General features: G+C 41.6%; 1 protein-coding gene across 1 annotated transcript in view; it reads right to left on the reverse strand.

The window, feature by feature from the left end:
• The window catches only part of ME1 (malic enzyme 1), a 209,496-nt gene extending 191,404 nt beyond the window's left edge, over positions 1-18,092 (reverse strand). Inside the window, exon 1 of the mRNA XM_040238953.1 lies at positions 17,908-18,092. Coding sequence (XP_040094887.1) covers positions 17,908-17,985 — 78 coding nt within the window. The 5' untranslated portion in view covers positions 17,986-18,092. The remainder of the gene's footprint in view (positions 1-17,907) is intronic.
• Positions 18,093-19,913: the final 1,821 nt, after the last annotated feature.

Here is a 19,913-nt window from a genome sequence, read left to right on the forward strand (position 1 = left end):
AACATCCGCTGGATCATCAAAAAAGCAAGAGAGTTCCAGAAAAACATCGATTTCTGCTTTATTGACTATACCAAAGCCTTTGACTGTGTGGATCACAATAAACTGGAAAATTCTGAAAGAGACGGGAATACCAGACCACCTGACCTACCTCTTGACAAATCTGTATTCAGGTCAGGAAGCAACGGTTAGAACTGGACATGGAACAACAGACTGGTTCCAAATAGGAAAAGGAGTACGTCAAGGCTGTATATTGTCACCCTGCTTATTTAACTTTTCTGCAGAGTACATCATGAGAAAGGCTGGGCTGGAAGAAGCACAAGCTGGAATCAAGATTGCTGGGAGAAATATCAATCACCTCAGATATGCAGATGACACCACCCTTATGGCAGAAAGTGAAGAGGAACTAAAAAGCCTCTTGATGAAAGTGAAAGAGGAGAGTGAAAAAGTTGGCTTAAAGCTCAACATTCAGAAAACGAAGATCATGGCATCCGGTCCCATCACTTCATGGGAAATAGATGGGGAAATAGTGGAAACACTGTCAGACTTTATTTTGGGGGGCTCTAAAATCACTGCAGATGGTGATTGCAGCCATGAAATTAAAGGACGCTTACTCCTTGGAAGGAAAGTTATGACCAACCTAGATAGTATATTCAAAAGCAGAGACATTACTTTGCCAACATAGGTCTGTCTCATCGAGGCTATGCTTTTTCCAGTGGTCATGTATGGATGTGAGAGTTGGACTGTGAAGAAAGCTGAGCGCCAAAGAATTGATGCTTTTTAACTGTGGGGTTGGAGAAGACTCTTGAGAGTCCCTTGGACTGCAAGGAGATTCAACCAGTCCATTCTAAAGGAGCTTGGTCCTGGGTGTTCATTGGAAGGACTGATGCTAAAGCTGAAACTCTAAACTTTGGCCACCTCATGCAAAAAGTTGACTCATTGGAAAAGACCCTGACCTGGGTGGGATTGGGGGCAGGAGGAGAAGGGGACAACAGAGGATGAGATGGCTGGATGGCATCACCGACTCGATGCACATGAGTTTGGGTGAACTCTGGGAACTGGTGTTGGATAGGGGGGCCTGGCGTGCTGCGATTCATGGGGTCGCAAAGAATCGGACACAACTGAGCGACTGAACAACAATAATTGCCATGATGTTATACTAGTTTCAGATATACAATGTAGTGATTGAATATTGTATATATTGTGAAATGATTACCACAATAAGTCTAGTTAATATCCATCACTGTACAAGGTTGCAAAAAATTTTTTTCTTGTGATAAGATGTACTCTCTAAGTGTACTCTCTAAGCCACCTAACTTGCAATAGGATTTTATTAACCATAGTCACTTTACTGTACATTTCATCCCCTGGACTTATTTTATAACTGGAAATTTGTACCTTTTCATCACCATCACCCATTTTGCCCATTTCTTACTCCCCACCTCTGGCAACCAGCAATCTGTTTTCTATATCTGTGAGCTCATTTTTGTCATTTAATAAAAAATTCCACATATAAGTGAGATCAAACAGTATTTTTCTTTCTCTGTCTGACCTCACTTTAGCATAACACTCTCAGGGTCCATCCAGCTTATTGCAAATGGCAAGATTTCTTTTTTTATGGCTGAATAATATCCCATTGTATATATTTACACCATACCTTCTTTATCCATTCATCCATTGATGGACACTTAATTTATCCATCAATGGATGGATGTACACTTAGCTTGTGTCCCTATCTTGACTATTGTAAATAATGCCTCAGTGAACATGGGGTGCACATATCCTTTTGAGTTAGTGTTTTATGTTCTACAGATAAACACCAAGACGTGGAATTTCTGCATATGGTAGCTGTATTAATTTGGGGAAGAACTGCCATACTGTTTTCCATAGTGGCTGCCCCGGTTTCACTTGTACCAGCCATACATGAGGGTTCTCTTTTTCCCACATCCTTGTCAACACATGTTATTTCTTGTCTTTTTGCTAATAGCGATTTTAACAGGTGTGAGATGATATCTCATTGTGGTTTGGATTTGCATTTCCCTGATGATTGGTGATACTGAGGACTTTTTAATGTACCTGTTGGCCATCTATATGTCTTCTGTAGAAAAATGTCTATTCAGATCTTTGGCCCATTTTTTAAAAGATAGAATTCTTTGGTTTTTAGCTATTGTCTGGGAAGTATTTTTTGATGTAATAATTTAATGTAATGTTTATAATTTTTTATTTTAACTGTCATACTCATTTTAAAGAATTTAAGAGGGAAAAGAGAATCTGTTGTAGTTACCCAAATATTTACCATTTCTCTTACTCTTCTTTCATCCCGATGTTTCAGATTTTTCTTAGGTATCATTTCCCTTCCAGCTAAAGAATTGCCTTTAGCATTTCTTTAAGAGCATTTTGCTGGAGACCAGTTGTCTGTTTTTTCCTTCATCTGAGATGCCTTTATTTCATTTTCATTTGTGAAAGATATTTTCACCAGTTACAGAATTCTGGGTTGACGGTTGTTTTCCTTAAACCCTTTAAAAAATGCCGTTTCTCTTTGTTTTGGCATCTTTTCCATTTGATGAGAAATCTGCAGTCATTTGAAATATTCTGTGTATGTAATGTATTGTTTTTCTCAGAATTCTTTAAAGATGTTTTCTTTGTTTTTAGTTTTCAGCATCTTAAAAAAAATTTTTTTTTTTTTTTGGTTTGGCTTTCTGTATCTTCTTGGCATTTGCTGAGCTTATTGAATTTATCAGTTTATTTCTTGTACCAAAATTGGTAAATTTTTAGCCATTATTTCTCCAGATTTTTTTTTTTTCATTTTCCTCTTTTGAATTCTATTGAAATAAATGTCAGGCCTTTTGGTATTGTTCCACAGGTCCCTGAGGCTCTTAACTATTTTTTAGTCTTTTTTTTTTTTTCAGATGGTTAATTTCTAAAATTATCTATCTTTTAACTGACTGTTCTATTCTTGAGCCCATCTGTTAAATATTTTATTTTAGTTATTGTATTTTCCAGTTCTAAAATTTCCCTTTGGTTCTTTACAGCTTTTATTTCTTGGCCAAGACTCTTTATCTTTACTTTTCTTTCAAAGTTTTGCCCTTATAGATTGCAGCATAGTACAATAACTGATTCTAAGTCTTCATCTAATAACGCCATTATATGTGTCATCGTGGGATTGGTGTTTGTTGATTATTGTTTCCTTTGAGAGTTAACATTTTTTGTTTCTTGGTATGCTGAGTAATTTTTCCATCTATTTTGGATATTTGAGTATTAGAAGATTCTAGGTTTTGGTTAAATCCTCAGATGAATAATGTTCTTTTTAGTTTTTTAGAGTCACTCAACCTGGTTGAAAGTGAAAGGGTTAGTCGCTTGGTCGTGTCTGACCCTTTGGGACCACATGGACTGTAGCCTGCCAGGCTCCTCTGTCCATGGAATTCTCCAGGAGAGAATATTGGAGTGGGTTGCCCTGCCCTCGTCCAGGGAATCTTCCTGACCCAGGGGTCAAACTCATGCCTCGTACATCTCCTGCGTTGGCAGGCAGGTTCTTTACCACTTAGTGCCACCAGATTGAAAACCGGACCCACCTTCTGTGGATTGTGGTTCCAGGATCAACTATATTTTCAAAGCCCACTTTGTAGTGTCATTTGAATCTGTTCATCATGTGTACCACCCAGTGTCCGCTGTGGGATCTACACAGTGGTTTACTCTATGGTTTTCAAATCCTTTGTTATGCTGTTTAAAATCAGATCTATACATGAATAGCCCAGAGGTGAGTCCCAGAGTTCATAAGCAACTTTATGAGATTGCTTTTTTAAGTTCTCTTTCCCCTGTGATCTTTCTGATATTTCTTCTCTTCTTGGCGTCCACACTTTCCAGCCCACTTGCCAGAAAACTGGGCCTTTAGTTTCCCTGCTGCTGTGTACTTCCTCCAAATGCATTTGCATAGGGGGCCAAGAGAGAAAAAATGCAAACCAGACATTTGACCCATGATCTTGGGACCATCACTCCTTTGGTGGAAAAGAAGGATTTTCATCCCTCAGAGATTTAGTTATCTGCAGTGATCATCCTTCTGACATCCACTACAGAATTGTTTGGGGGTTGAGACTGGAGAGAATGGAAAATAAGAGTGAATTTGCCTGCTCTGTGATCTTTAAAAGAGTACCGATTTCTGATTGTTTGACTAGAAAGAGATATCTTCTCTGAGTACTCTTTTTGTCTGCACTCAGTTGTACGTCCAGCTTTTCTGCTGCCCTTTGAGAGAAGGCCAGTTGATTAGAGAGGGGGGTTAAAAAAAAAAAAAAAAGCCAGGTCATACTGAAGGGCAGAACTCCAGGGAACCTCAGTGTGATGGTTTGGTGATACCTTGGATTCTGGTCTTTTCCCCAGGTCTTTTGCTACCATTTATTTTTCAGAATCTTCAGATGGTTGCTCAATGCATTCTGTGCAAGGTCTATAGTTGGGTTCAGTGAGGGAGACAAGGAAAAGTGTGCTTATACCATCTCTCACAGGACCAGAACCGTCAGATTGTTTTTTTAAAGATGTGAATGTGTGAGACTAAGTCTAACTTGATGTTTAAGTTTCAGGGGGAAAAAATCAAGAGATGAGCTCTCAAACATGTATTCACATTTTTGCCCGTTTTCCTGAAAACATATTTGTTACAAGCAGATAAATATTAGTAGTAAAGGTTACTCTGTGGAAAATCATCCATGTCTATGTAGCGTCCTATGGAAAATTTTCTGTGTTCTAAGGATTTCGAAAGATGGTTGGTCTTTTTAACATCTGTATAGTACTGCACTTCTGTTATTGATGTTGCGATGGCAAAAGTACTGCAGAAATTACAAGATTCCTTGGTGGAAGTGTGTTATGGTGATTTTATTATAGCTTCAGCTTTCAACATAGTTGCTCAAAGGACCTAGAATATAGGTAAGTAGATTCATGGGGTCGCAAAGAGTCAGACACGACTGAGCGACTGAACTGAACTGAACTGATTCTATAAAAAATAGTTTATTAAAGAGATAAATAAAAGATAATTCTTGAAGTCATTCAGATAGCTCTGTTCTACCTTTCCTCTATGTGGCCTTAAGCTCTCCACAGATCACACACCACTTTGGAGGATGTTCATACTGTTAGGTATGTGGCAGAGAATCTCTTTGCTTTAATGGGTATAAGGATGACCCATGTATCATTTAGAATTAGACTTTTTTGCTACATATAACAGGCTTCCCTGGTATCTCAGATGTGAACTATCTGCCTGCAATGTACGATACCCGGGTTCCATCCCTGGGTTGGGAAGATCCCCTGGAAAAGGGAATCGTAACCTACTCCAGTATTCTTGTCTGGGGAATCCCATGGACAGAGGAGCCTGGTGGGCTACAGTTATTGGGTCACAAAAGAGTCCAACATAACTTAGTGACTAACACCATACACACGTATAACAAATAAAACCCAACAAAACAGCAGTGACTCAGTTAAGATCTAGCTTATTTCTCTTTTGTACCTGAAGGAAATTAGAGTTGGTCTGGGAATCTTTGGGGGGTCCACAGAGTCATCACGAATGTTGCAGCTCTGCCGACTTCAGGAGCACTTTGTGGTCCTAATGACTGGTTTATAGACATCATATACTCTTTCCCAGCTGGCTGCAGGACAGGAGCACAAGAATGTTCACTTTCTGGTGGAGTCAGCTCCCTCAGAGGAGCCCTCCCACAACCCACACAACACCATATCACTGTTCAGGACTTTGTCACATGACCACATCGCTCTCCAGGGTGGTCTTTTTCTGATGCATGACCAGCCTACATAATATTAGGATTTTCTTGCGAGGGAGGAAGGGAAGAACAGATGTTACAGTCGGCAGCTAGCCGTCTGTACCGTAGCCAGAGCTGCCAGAAACAAAAGGATCGAGATTGAACCAATGTGAATAAGAGAGATGGTCATCATATTCTTAGAAAATGAGAGAAATGGTTCTTAATATGCTTCAAGATCCTTGCAGATTCACTGTAGAAAAATAAAAATACAAAAATGTGAAAAGTTTGTTTCCTTCCCAGTTCTGTGCCCCAAGCGAGTTGGTTTCCCTTTCTGGAGGCAACTACTGTGTCCATTGACCAGGGTTTCCATTATATTTTAGAAATATTGTACACAATGTGACTGTAAATGTTGTATGAAATTAATTTTATATATTAAAATACATTGATGTGGGGCATGAATCCCTTGGCGTGATGAAGACGAGATGGTGTTATAAAGAGGAAGTGTGTAGTTGGGAATATGTGTGTGAATCAGATAGAGAAACGAAAAAACAGACTGAGAGTCATGGTCCCAGGCTGATGACCCCTCTGTCAGCTGTCTGGTGCCCTGAAACTGGTTCTGAAGCTTTGTTTTCTCTTTCTTTGCTGAGCTAGCTTGAATACAGGGATTCTTCAGAGTGGGAGTCACAGATACTGTGGGGCAAGTGCTCCTGACTGTCTTAAGCATTTTCATGAAAGGGCATAACTAATTAGGATGAAAAAAAAGCATCCTAGGTTTAAGGTTTAAAACCTTACCTGGTCAATGAGGACTTGCCTCTGTTATCATTCTTCTCACAGCTGCTATTTCCTTCCTTCTGCTTTCTCCAAGAAGCCACGCTTTTCTGCCTCAGGGTTTGTGCCTCCGTTTCTGGCAGTGCCACCCCCATAGTTTCGCCTGGTCACCTCCTCCTCTTCTACCTGCCCTTTAGATTTCATCTGAACCTCACTGCTCAGTGCCCTCTTCCTTTTTAACCCTCAGTTGGATCTTAAGTTTTCCCTTTTCTTTCTAAACTTCATGAAGCTTTGAACTGCATTACATATGTTAATATATTAATATGAACAGTCACTTTTCCATTGGTTTAGTGCCTGTAATCACTGTAAGCATCCACTCAACATAAATTTGTTGAAAAATATTTGGTGAGTATGATGATTAATTTTCTTTCAACTTGACTGTGCTGCTGGATGACTAGGCTTAGTCAAATATTATTATGGGTGTGTCTGGGAGGGTGTCTCTGGATGAGATTAACGTTTGAACTGGTAGACTGAGTAAACAAGACTTCCCTCCCTAAGTAGGGAACTCCTCTTCTTAGACTGCCGGTAAGCTGGGCTTCCCTGGTGACTCAGATGGTAAAGCATCCGCTTGCAATGCTGGAGACCCAGGTTCAATCTCTGGGTCAGAAAGAGCCCCTGGAGAAGGAAATGGCAACCCACTCCAGTACTCTTGCCTGGGAAATCCCATGGACAGAGGAGCCTGATAGGCTACAGTCCATGGGGCTGCAAAGAGTTGGACACGATGGAGCGACTACTCTACAGGCTGGGACATCAGGTTTTTTTCCCCTACTTTTGGACTTGTGCTGAATCCTTGGCTCCTCCTGGGTCTTACACCCAGTGGCCTTTGCCCTAGAACTATACTATCAGCACTCTTGGTTTTCCAGCCTTTGGACTTGGACTCAACCTGTACTGTTGGCTCTCTGAGCCTCCAGCCTACCAACTTCAGACCGGGGGACTTGTCAGCTTCCATAATTGCATGAGCCAGTTCCTTATGGGAAATCGCTTCATATGCATGATGTATACACATATACCCTACTGGCTGAGTTTCTTTAGAGAACCTGGATGAATACAGTGGGCTTGATAATCTTCCATAAAGTCACTCTAAGAGGAGACAAAATATTTCTGAAAATCTCCACTGTGGATCTGATGTAAGAAAGCCATCTTGTGGTGTTTCTGGGAATATCATATGAAGTATATATATCCTTAGAATGAGGATCATGAACTCCTTATTGCCAAATTCAGACTTAAATTGAAGAAAGTAGGGAAAACCGCTAGACCATTCAGGTATGACCTAAATCAGATCCCTTATGATTATACAGTGGAAGTGAGAAATAGATTTAAGGGTCTAGATCTGATAGATAGAGTGCCTGATGAACTATGGAATGAGGTTTGTGACATTGTACAGGAGACAGGGATCAAGACCATCCCCGTGGAAAAGAAATGCAAAAAAGCAAAATGGCTGTCTGGGGAGGCCTTACAAATAGCTGTGAAAAGAAAAGAGGCGAAAAACAAAGAAGAAAAGGAAAGATATAAGCATCTGAATGCAGAGTTCCAAAGAATAGCAAGAAGAGACAAGAAAGCCTTCTTCAGCGATCAATGCAAAGAAATAGAGGAAAACAACAGAATGGGAAAGACTAGATATCTCTTCAAGAAAATGAGAGATACCAAGGAAACATTTCATGCAAAGATGGGCTCGATAAAGGACAGAAATGGTCTGGACCTAACAGAAGCAGAAGATATTAAGAAGAGGTGGCAAGAATACACAGAAGAACTGTACAAAAAAGATCTTCACGACCCAGATAATCATGATGATGTGATCACTAATCTCGAGCCAGACATCTTGGAATGTGAAGTCAAGTGGGCCTTAGAAAGCATCACTACGAACAAAGGTAGTGGAGGTGATGGAATTCCAGTTGAGCTGTTTCAAATCCTGAAAGATGATGCTGTGAAAGTGCTGCACTCAATTTGCCAGCAAATGTGGACAACTCAGCAGTGGCCACAGGACTGGAAAAGGTCAGTTTTCATTCCAATTCCAAAGAAAGGCAATGCCAAAGAATGCTCAAACTACCGCACAATTGCACTCATCTCACATGCTAGTAAAGTAATGCTCAAAATTCTCCAAGCCAGACTTCAGCAATACGTGAACTGTGAACTTCCAGATGTTGAAGCTGGTTTTAGAAAAGGCAGAGGAACCAGAAATCAAATTGCCAACATCCGCTGGATCATCAAAAAAGCAAGAGAGTTCCAGAAAAACATCGATTTCTGCTTTATTGACTATACCAAAGCCTTTGACTGTGTGGATCACAAGAAACTGTGGAAAATTCTGAAAGAGACGGGAATACCAGACCACCTGACCTGCCTCTTGACAAATCTGTATTCAGGTCAGGAAGCAACGGTTAGAACTGGACATGGAACAACAGACTGGTTCCAAATAGGAAAAGGAGTACGTCAAGGCTGTATATTGTCACCCTGCTTATTTAACTTTTCTGCAGAGTACATCATGAGAAAGGCTGGGCTGGAAGAAGCACAAGCTGGAATCAAGATTGCTGGGAGAAATATCAATCACCTCAGATATGCAGATGACACCACCCTTATGGCAGAAAGTGAAGAGGAACTAAAAAGCCTCTTGATGAAAGTGAAAGAGGAGAGTGAAAAAGTTGGCTCAAAGCTCAACATTCAGAAAACGAAGATCATGGCATCCGGTCCCATCACTTCATGGGAAATAGATGGGGAAATAGTGGAAACAGTGTCAGACTTTATTTCTGGGGGCTCTAAAATCACTGCAGATGGTGACTGCAGCCATGAAATTAAAAGACGCTTACTCCTTGGAAGAAAAGTTATGACCAACCTAGATAGCATATTCAAAAGCAGAGACATTACTTTGCCGACTAAGGTCTGTCTAGTCAAGGCTATGGTTTTTCCAGTGGTCATGTATGGATGTTAGAGTTGGACTGTGAAGAAGGCTAAGCGCCAAAGAATTGATGCTTTTGAACTGTGGGGTTGGAGAAGACTCTTGAGAGTCCCTTGGACTGCAAAGAGATCCAACTTGTCCATTCTGAAGGAGATCAACCCTGAGATTTCTTTGGAAGGACTGATGCTAAAGCTGAAGCTCCAGTACTTTGGCCACCTCATGCGAAGTGTTGACTCATTGGAAAAGACTCTGATGCTGGGAGGGGTTGGGGGCAGGAGGAGAAGGGGACAACCCAGGATGAGATGGCTGGATGGCATCACGGACTCGATGGACGTGAGTCTGAGGGAGATGGTGATGGACAGGGAGGTCTGGCGTGCTGCGATTCGTGGGGTTGCAAAGTCGGACACGACTGAGAGACTGAACTGAACTGAAGTTAAATTCACCCATTCCAGTCCATTTTAGTTCGCTGATTCCTAGAATGTCGACGTTCACCTTTGCCATCTCCTGTTTGACCACCTTCAATTTGCCTGATTCATGGACCTAACTTTCCAGGTTCCTATGCAATATTGCTCTTTACAGCATCGGACCTTGCTTCTATCACCAGTCACATCCGCAACTGGGTATTGTTTTTGCTTTGGCTCCATCCCTTCATTCTTTCTGGAGTTACTTCTCCACTGATCTCCAGTAGCATATTGGGCATATCTGGGGAGTTCCTCTTTCAGTATCCTATCATTTTGCCTTTTCATACTGTTCATGGGGTTCTCAGTGTAAGAATACTGAAGTGGTTTGCCATTCCTTTCTCCAGTGGACCACATTCTGTCAGACCTCTCAACCATGACCTGCCCGTCTTGGGTGGCCCCACAGGGCATGGCTTAGTTTCTTGAGAAGCGCGGATGGACCACAAAGCGTGGCTAAAACAATAGAAATTCATTTTCTCACAATTCTATAGGCTCAAAGTCCAAGACCAAGATTTCAGTTTGTTGGGCTGCTTACATTCCAAGGCTTCTCTCCCTGACTTGTAGATGCCTATTCTCTCCCACTGAGTCCTAGTCTCCTCTTTTAAGGACACCAGTGGTATTGGTTTAGGGTCCATCCTAAAGACCTGATTTTACCTTAATTACCTCTTTAACGACTTTATCTCCAAATATGCTTAAATTCAGAAAAACGAGAGGTTAAAGCTTCAACATGTAATTTTAGGAAGGATACAATTCAGCCCATAACAGTATACTTATACATATATTACGTATGTACATATATAGTGAGTTACAATCAAAGAAGTTTGAAAGTATTTTAGAGGGCTCTGAATAGATGTTTTAAATGTATTTTAATATATTACAAGCTTTAGGGGCCCAACTCTAATATTATAATGGAGCCTTAGGCCTCCTTCAGTTTCCACGTCTTAATGAGACAGTCTAGAATTTAACTACTGGGCTACTCAGAATGTAATCATGATATAACTCACAGAATCATGTTCCTATGAACAGGTAAGTATTTTTGCTGATGTACTTAAGCATTACCTGAATAGTAAAAATATAATAGTTGTTAGGTCTAGAGTTTGTTTATTTACAGTGAACCTCTGATAATTATATTTCCATGTTTTTAGAGAACATTATCAATTACTATTTTGACTTCCCAAACTACCTGGTTAAATTACAGAAGCTTAAAGGCACAGTGTCTCCCCTGTCTTTAATTTCAAAGGCCTCAAGCATCTGAAACCAGTTTAGTTGATAGCTAACTTAGATATATCTTCAGGGCCTTTGCTTTAAATTCTCTAAATTCTTTAAACTGTTTTAAATTCTCTAAATTCATTTACGGCAACAATAATCCTTTGTTTTAAAATGTACTATACTACATACACTAAGTTAGATGGGTAAAAGTTAATATATAAGCCATAAAATATTTTAAATAGCACTTGAAGTATATAAAAACCACACTGTATATTGAGGCCCCATGTCTAAAACAATTTCTTAACAATTTAGGGTACCAACAGTCCCAAATTAGTCCTGCTGAATTGCAACATGTCTGTGGATCAATTCTGGGTCCATACACTGTCAACGTGTTTGTTGAGTTGGCTTAGTAACATAAAATAAATAACGATGTAATAAATAGACCAAATCAGGCCACCTGGCGTCTGTAACACTATTTGATCATGTCAGTTTTGAAAACCATTGGAAAATAGTCCAAATACTTGTCTTGTCCGAGTCCTGATTACTTCCAAAGTCAAATATATTAAAGGCTGGTTTCATTGGACTCTTTAAATCTTTTATCTTCACATTTCACTGCACTCACCCCAAAAAGTTTAACTCCCCAGGGCATACCTCTACCTTTCTCTCATACACTTCCAAGCCCTTACACACCTGGAGCAGAGTCCTGAGAAGGAAAAAGCTTTCCTTGTTCTTTTTCTCCACAGAGACATTCTTTAACCTCCACCTGGCATTCTGTGAAAATCTATGAAAGATTGCAAAGGTCATATGATGTCAGCCAAGTGCATTTACATGAATCTGAGACTAAAATGTAAATCTGTTTCACCCAGAGCTAAATATAGGGTTTTATTTTTTTACTATAAAATTCATTAATTTAATAAGTCACACAATCATGCTCAATTTGCTAAATCAAACATTCAAGAGTGAAGGGAGTAAAAAGTACAGTAAAAAAAAATAAGTACTTCATAATCTTTCTAGCTATGAGTTCTAACTCTACATATAAAAATGTATCAATAATCAGTTGTAATAAAAACCTGTTTTATAATATATAATTCAAGGAAAACTAATATATACTCTTTAATATCTGAGCAAAGAGGTAAAACAGAAATCATATTACAATGGAAATATAAGTACATTTAAAGCAAGAATCTTATTCATTGAATATCCTCTGTACCCAGAATATTACCTAGCATATAGTGGATTCTGAATAAATATGTTAAAATGTAAAAGAAATTAATGATATCATCACTCTATATTATAAAGAAAATAAATAAAGCCAGTTAAGAAAATCTCATTCAAATGAAAAGAATTGGTGGCTTCACTTCTTCTAGACACACAGTTTTAGAGGCTTCATTCTATTATTTCATATATCCACACTTGTCCAAAAGTTTGAAGGACATCAGAACACAAAATGAAAAATCTCAAAGCTATTCCTCTCTTCAACATTTTCTGTACTCCACATCAATCAGTCATGTCCAGCTCTTTGCAACCCCATGGACTGTAGTCTAACAGGCTCCTCTGTCCGCGGGATTCTCCAGGCAAAAATTCTGGAGTGGGTTGCCACTCACTTCTCCAGAGGATCTTCCTTACCTAGAGATCGAACCCAGTTCCCCTGCACTGCAGGCAGATTCTTTACGGTCTCAACCACCAGTGAAGCCCATACTCCACATCACCAGTTCTCAAATCGAATTCATCCTTCTATTCATTAGAACACAACATTTTTTTATTTTGGGCTATCCTGTGTTACCAAGGCAACAGACGCATATGGCTGTACATCTTATGACTGCCTTCACATCAGTAAGATTTCACATTAAATAATATATCAGTTTCTCATACTGTTGAAGTAACTCCAGAGAACTGTGTGCTCAGTTGCTATCATGTCTGACTCTTTGGGACCCTATGGAGTGCAGCCTGCCAGGCTCCTCTGTCCATGGGATTTTCCAGGTAAGAATACTTGAGTGGGTTGCCATTTCTTCCACCAGAGGATTGGCCTGGCACAGGGATCAAACTCATGTCTCCTGCATCTCTTGCATTAGTAGATAGATTGTTCACTACTGAGCCTCCTGGGAAGCCTATACTAGGTGAAAATTTTCTGAATGATTAATTCCAGTAGTTTACATTGAAGAAAAAGAGGAGGTTTAAGGTACCTTTCCTTCATAGTCATCAGCCTTGTTTCTCTCTTTTTTCCCTACAACACATTCAACTAGGTCTTGGCATATCAAGACAAACATCTGCAAAAGCACATGTCCAGAAGCTCATTTCTACCAAAACTGACATAGATAAATCTTCAGTTCAGTTCAGTCACTCAGTCATGTCCAACTCTTTGCGACCCCGTGAATCGCAGCACGCCAGGCTTCCCTGTCCATCACCAACTCCCAGAGTTCACTCAAACTCACATCCATTGAGTCAGTGATGCCATCCAGCCATCTCATCTTCTGTTGTCCCCCTCTCCTCCTGCCTGCAATCCCTCCCAGCATCAGAGTCTTTTCCAATGAGTCAACTCTTCGCATGAGGTGGCCAAAGTACTGGAATTTCAGCTTTAGCATCATTCCTTCCAAAGAACACCCAAGGCTGATCTCCTTTAGAATGGACTGGGTGGATCTCCTTGTAGTCCAAGGGACTCTCAAGAGTCTTCTCCAACACCACAGTTCAAAAGCATCAATTCTTCGGTGCTCAGCTTTCTTCACAGTCCAACTCTCACATCCATACATGATCACTGGAAAAAACATAGCCTTGACTAGACGAGCCTGTTGGCAAAGTAATGTCTCTGCTTTTCAATATGCTATCTAGGTCGATCATAACTTTCCTTCCAAGGAGTAAGCGTCTTTTAATTTCATGGCTGCAGTCACATCTGCAGTGATTTTGCTTAGACTGGATCTAATTGCCAAAAATGTTGAAGAGCAGTACCTTTGAGAGATTTACTTATAGGTCACATTTATCATTTCATCTTAAAGATATAGAAGCCATGTAAACACAACTTAATCTTAACAGACCTATCAACTACTGTTTTCTACCACTGCACAAAGAAATACAGCTAAATAATAAGTTGGGAAATAAAAAAAATAAGTGTGATTAGTTTTGTGTGTAGAATTTTAACTCTGAAGAGTGATTTATGAAACATTATTTTAATATTTATTATTGAAAATTCCTGAGAAAAAATTTGAAATACAACTGATCTAAATCAGAGGATATCCTTGAAAATTATAAACATTAAATGTTAAATCAGAGGACATATAACTCAGACAAAGATAAACACCTCAAAAGCAATTTGGGCTATGAACAGAAAGATACTGAATCTCCTATGTGTGAGGCAGAACTGCTTCTCCACGTCCTACAAGGCAATCCTACATGCAGTGATGCATACGTGAATATACAAACAGTGAGAACCAGACAGGAATTATTACCAGTGAAGAAAAATTCTACTTCTCTAAGGTATTTTTAACTTCTTTCTTTCTTTATTGGCCGTGTTGTACAGCTTATGCGTTCTTAGTTCCCTGACCAGCAACTGAACCTGAGTTCTCAGCAGTGAAATGGTAGAATCCTAACCACTGGACTGCCAGGGAATTCCCTTAAATTCTTTATTTTTTAATTCTGATCACATCTACTGTTAAACTCAATTTGTACCAAGATTAAGCAGCACTCAAAGGTTATCCAGCAAATAAATAAAATTTCATGGCATGCCTAGGCTTAAACCAAATTCCATTGTTTCTGACTATATGCCATTACACAATACAATATAATGGTATAGGAAGTCAACTGAGCTTTAGCTTTCAATGTGAGTTTACTTTCAAGAAATTACACTAAAAAGGGTAAATGTCTTAGAATAATGATCAAACTACCACTTTAAGACCTACTTGCTTGAGAAGTTGAGTTCTGTTTGAAAGACAAAAAAAAGTTCTTAAACATGGTTCATTTATTCATTAAATATTTAATGTACATTGAGCAAAATTCTGTGCTAAGGATTACAACCCCTGCCCTATGACAATCCAACTCAAATAAAAAATACACTGTAGTAAGTACTAAATGACATGCTACAACAGACTATATAAAAAATAAAGGTATTAAGTATGATAATAAGACTAAGACAATTAGGAGATTCTTCCCTGAAGAGATCATAACTAAATCAACTAAACATTTTAATTTTTATTGTAGGAATTACACAGAGACAAAAGGTATTAAGTAAGAGATTCAGCAAATATATTTTAAGTGGAAAGCTAAACTGAGGAACTAATGAGATAAATTTGGAGAAGACAATAAACCTAATTGACAGATTGATTTCACGCTCAACATAATAGGAAATAGATTAGAGGGGGCATCCCAGGTGGTACAGTAGTAAAAAAAAAAGAAAATTCTGCCTGCCAGTACAGGAGACAGAAGAGATGTGGGTTCGATCCCTGGGTCAGGAAGATCCCCTAGAGGAGGAAATGGCAACCCACTCCAGTAATCTTGCCTGGAAAATTCCATGGACAGAGGAGCCTGGCGGGCTACAGCCCAAGGTACCCAGAGTTGGACACAACTGAGAACACACACACATAGGAAATAATACCATACGGCGAATGCTTGGCTAACAAGCAGAACATGAAGAACATGCTAACTGATGAAGACATTTCTTTCACATCTACATGTAAGACAGACTATAATACTGAAAATAACTGTCTCAGTTACCCAAAGGTAAGGTGATGAAGGTCTGTGTGAGAGGCCGACGGCTTAGTGGAGCCAGCTGACAGGCTAGGTACGGTGTTACAGGAGGAACTTCTACTAGTGTTTCTTTGTAGCCAAAGTTACCACAAAAGCCAACAAAAATTCCTGGGTTAGGGGAAAACTTAAAGGCCCAGAGGTCTTCAGAGTAGGGTCCTTCAAGAAGATCCCACAGCTATAGTTTCAATGGTTCATATGAAGATACTCTGTTATCTTCACGATATTATATCCACGAGGACCACACAGTCTTAGGACTGTTCAAGAGTAAAACTAATTGCATTAATCACGCCAAAGTCAGCCACCTGAATTTTAAGTCCAAATTGATACTATGCAATAAAATTGAATTACAAATTCAAAAAAGGTGTTCCTAACACATTAATGCCACCCACACCTTAATGCCTTTGGTAGATCTCTGTGATACTATTATTCTTAAGTAGAAATTAATCCTTACTCTTGAGCACTGAAAATATGTCAAGATCATAAATTTTTGATATAAACAGTAATGGCATAATGACTTTTGCTCTGGGATTGCCTCTTCCATCAACCCACTTGAAAGAGGCACCCTCCTCAGCGACTTGAGGAAATTCAAACAACAAACAGGTTATACCACTCATGTGATTCTTGTTAAGAGGCTACCTAGTACTCAGTCATGAGTTATAGCAGGCAGGTACACAAGCAATAAATTGTTTTGTCACATCAAATTTTCCCTATTTTCCTACCTAAAATAGGCCCCAACCTTTAGAATAAAAAGGAAGAAAAAACTCAAGCTAGCAATTAAAATCATTGAGGAAAAAATAAGTGGGAAATATTTAAAACTTCATAATGCTTTATAACCAGAAATGCTAAATAATTACAGATACGTAAAACCGCCTGTCATCATAAACATCGAAAAGAACTCACAGGAGCTAGAACTTATTAAATCAAGGAAACCACACGTCTTCATGCCATTAATAACAATGTACAAATTACCAGGCAACACAGTCGGGGAGAGGGGAGCTGAGTCCAGTTTTTGATGGGAAAAAGCGTCTAGTAAAGGGAATCCCAAAATGAACCAACAGGCTTCCGTGCTGACTGATGGCATTTTCCACATAGCAAATTCAAAGGAAACGTCCAACAGCACACCTTTACACAAAAGGAACCATCCGCAGACAAACCTGACTATAAAAAGAGGGTGACTGCTAAATAGCCAATTAGCAAATTTATACATCCCAAGGGGTTTTTTTCATTTGTGAGAGATCTTGGGCGTTTAATTACCTGTGAAGAAAAAGGAAACGGATATGAAAAGGGGTCTCTTGCACTGAATCGCCCTTTTAATGAAAAGGAGGCGAGGTCTTAGAAAATTCATTTCCAGAAGGCCCAATTCAAAAAAAATCTGGCTCTCCCCAGAGCCCCAAGTCTGGGACAGGATGGTGCACCAGGCCACGCAGCGCCCGAGGCTGAAGCCACCCACAGGCACGCTCCAGAAACCAAGAGGCCTTGACTTTCAGGTTGCTCACGTGACCCGCCACTCAGAGCACGTTTGCATCCAGGCTGGACCAGTAGGGCCACCTCGCTCCCAGAGCAGCCTCCGGGGATCGGCACCCCAGAGCGGACCTTGTTAGGTGGGTTGGCACACCGAGGCCCCAGCGGGCAGCCCACCTGCTACCCTCACAGACAACAACCGTTCACTCCGTTCGCTGCCGCTCCTTTCTCTGCTCTGGCTTTTGAAGAAGCCGAGAAGTATTTAAAAACAAGTTGCACATCTCCTGCGTTCCCCAAACGAGATGCCGAGGCGCCGAGCCAAACCCCCGGCCTCCCATCACGTTCCGGGGTACGCGCACCCCTGCCCCCGGCGGCCCCTCCGTGAGGCCAGCGCCGAGGCTCGGGGTGGGGTGGGGTGCGGTGGGGGGTCGCCCCGGTGGCCCCCCGCCGCCCGCCGGTCTGCCTGCCCCGGGGGGCGTCCCGGGGGCCGCGGGCGGAGCGGCGAGGCGGCGTCCGCGGAGCCGCCCGGGGAGGGTCGGGGTGCTGCTGCCCGTGAGCCGGCCGGAGTCGGGGACCGCGGCGGGGCGGGCGGGCTCACCTTGTTGAGGTGGGGGTTCCGGGTGACGGCGTAGCCGCGCTGGGGGGTGTGGCGGCGGCGAGGGGTCCGGGGCTCCATGGCGGGGGGCGAGCGTGCGCGGCGAGTGGGAGCGGGCCGGGCGGCGGATGCTGCCAGGACGCCGGCGCGGAGTGCGGCGGCAGCGGCGGCGGCGCGGAGAAAGGGCCGGCGGCCGGGGGGCGGGCGTGGGTGGCGAGAGGGGGTGGACGCGGCGGGAGGAGCCGGCGAGGAGCCGGCGTCCCCAGCCGGGCAGCCTGCAAGAAGCGCTGAGTCATGGTAGGCGATCAGGCGAGAGGCGAGCGAGGAGGAGGAGGAAAGCGAGGCCCTGGTGGCGCCGCTCCCTTCCACAAGCCCAGGGTCCCCGCGCTCGCCATCGGTTTACAGTCGCAACCGTCCCGGCCCATCCCTGCGTGCGGGACGTGCTTCCTATGGAGCACCTAAAGGGCGGGGGGAAAGGTCAGGCTCCCCCGCCCGGCCCGGGGGTACCATCACCCCAGGCCGAGGTGCCCCCCGCAGCCGCAGGGAGGTTGAGAAAGGATGGGAAACCCAGAGCCTTGGGCAGAGGACTGCTGCCCAGGCACAGAGGGAGACCGGGGCGGGGGGAGCTCTTTGCAAAAGACCTCAGCTGACCGATGACAATCAGACGTCATCTTTAATTGATCTAATTCATCTAAGCGTCTCCTATCAGACGATTCCAAACTCTCTATTCACAACTCTGGATGCCTGCCAGGGCCGGAGGAAGCTTTCAACCTTGACCCAGAAAGCCTCGGCCCCGGGTAGAACTGGGAGACAGGCCAGAGAGGAGAGTGCCATCCCTGGGAATTTTATTTTAATGCTTTCATTAAAAGACAAGGTGCAAATGTTAGATCCTAATGAACAGTCACGTTTTTCCTGTGTACGTTGTTCCTAAAAGTTTTGGAGACCAGGATGTTTAAGAACCTGCCTCTCTGAATGATGATAATAAAGCCCTCAATCTTTAAGGGCTTCAGTTTCTTCTTTGGTAAACCAAGAAAATCCGAGTAAAAGATCTCCCAGCGCTGGAATTCTGTTATTGATATTTATACTTTAAGTTTCAAGGAATGCTGAAGTAGTCATATCACAGGCAAAAGGGGTGTCCAACACGGCACACACTAAAAGCTTTCTGGGACCCAGTTTCCTTTCCAGTTAATAGGATGGCTGGTTTCTGCCCTGTTCCTACCTAATGACTGTATAAAAAGGTGTGTTTGGGATTCAGTATTTGATTTTATATCCCATTTCAGTATTCTTGCCTGGAGAATCCCATGGACAGAGGAGCCTGGCAGGCTATGGTCCATAGGGTTGCAAAGAGTCACACAGAACTGAAGTGACTTAGCACAACACAGCAACACATTTGATTTTCTATATCCATAAACTAGACATTCAACCAAAGAGTTTTATTTCTAATTATGTTACTTTTCCTTACCAGAAAGATTTGTTGTTTTTTTGCCACACATATATCCAGCAGTTTCTTAGTCCTGGTCTTTAAATTATCTAGAATCAGTTGCTTTTTAATAGGGAATATTTGTGTCACAGAATTCTTTCGATTCCTTGCATTTGGGTAACACTTTTCACTGTGAGTTATATAATACATAAATAATTAACCCAGCAACATCTGAGAAGAAGGTATACTTTACAAAACTCACTCTCTTAAATTAACTCAGGCACATTACAATTAAAAGTATTTCATGGAAGACAAAAACAGTTCAATGACAGGCTTGGAAACAAAACACAAGATGCTGAAAGAGAGACAAAAATGTGAGTACAACAGAACCTTATTATAACACAGCTCTTAGTACATAAATTTACATACGCTATCTGTCTAGTCCTAGTTCTGTGATATATTTATAGATAGAAAAGCTGATGTAAATACAGAGTAGTCCCAAAGAGTGTGTGGGCTTATCCCCCAAGCCATTATTACAGAGGGATTACACGATCCTGCCAATGCAGGTAAAGTTCACATCTCTCTTCCA

Source organism: Oryx dammah, unplaced genomic scaffold, assembly GCF_014754425.2.
Source record: "Oryx dammah isolate SB20612 unplaced genomic scaffold, SCBI_Odam_1.1 HiC_scaffold_4, whole genome shotgun sequence".
Classification (NCBI taxonomy): Eukaryota; Metazoa; Chordata; class Mammalia; order Artiodactyla; family Bovidae; genus Oryx; species Oryx dammah.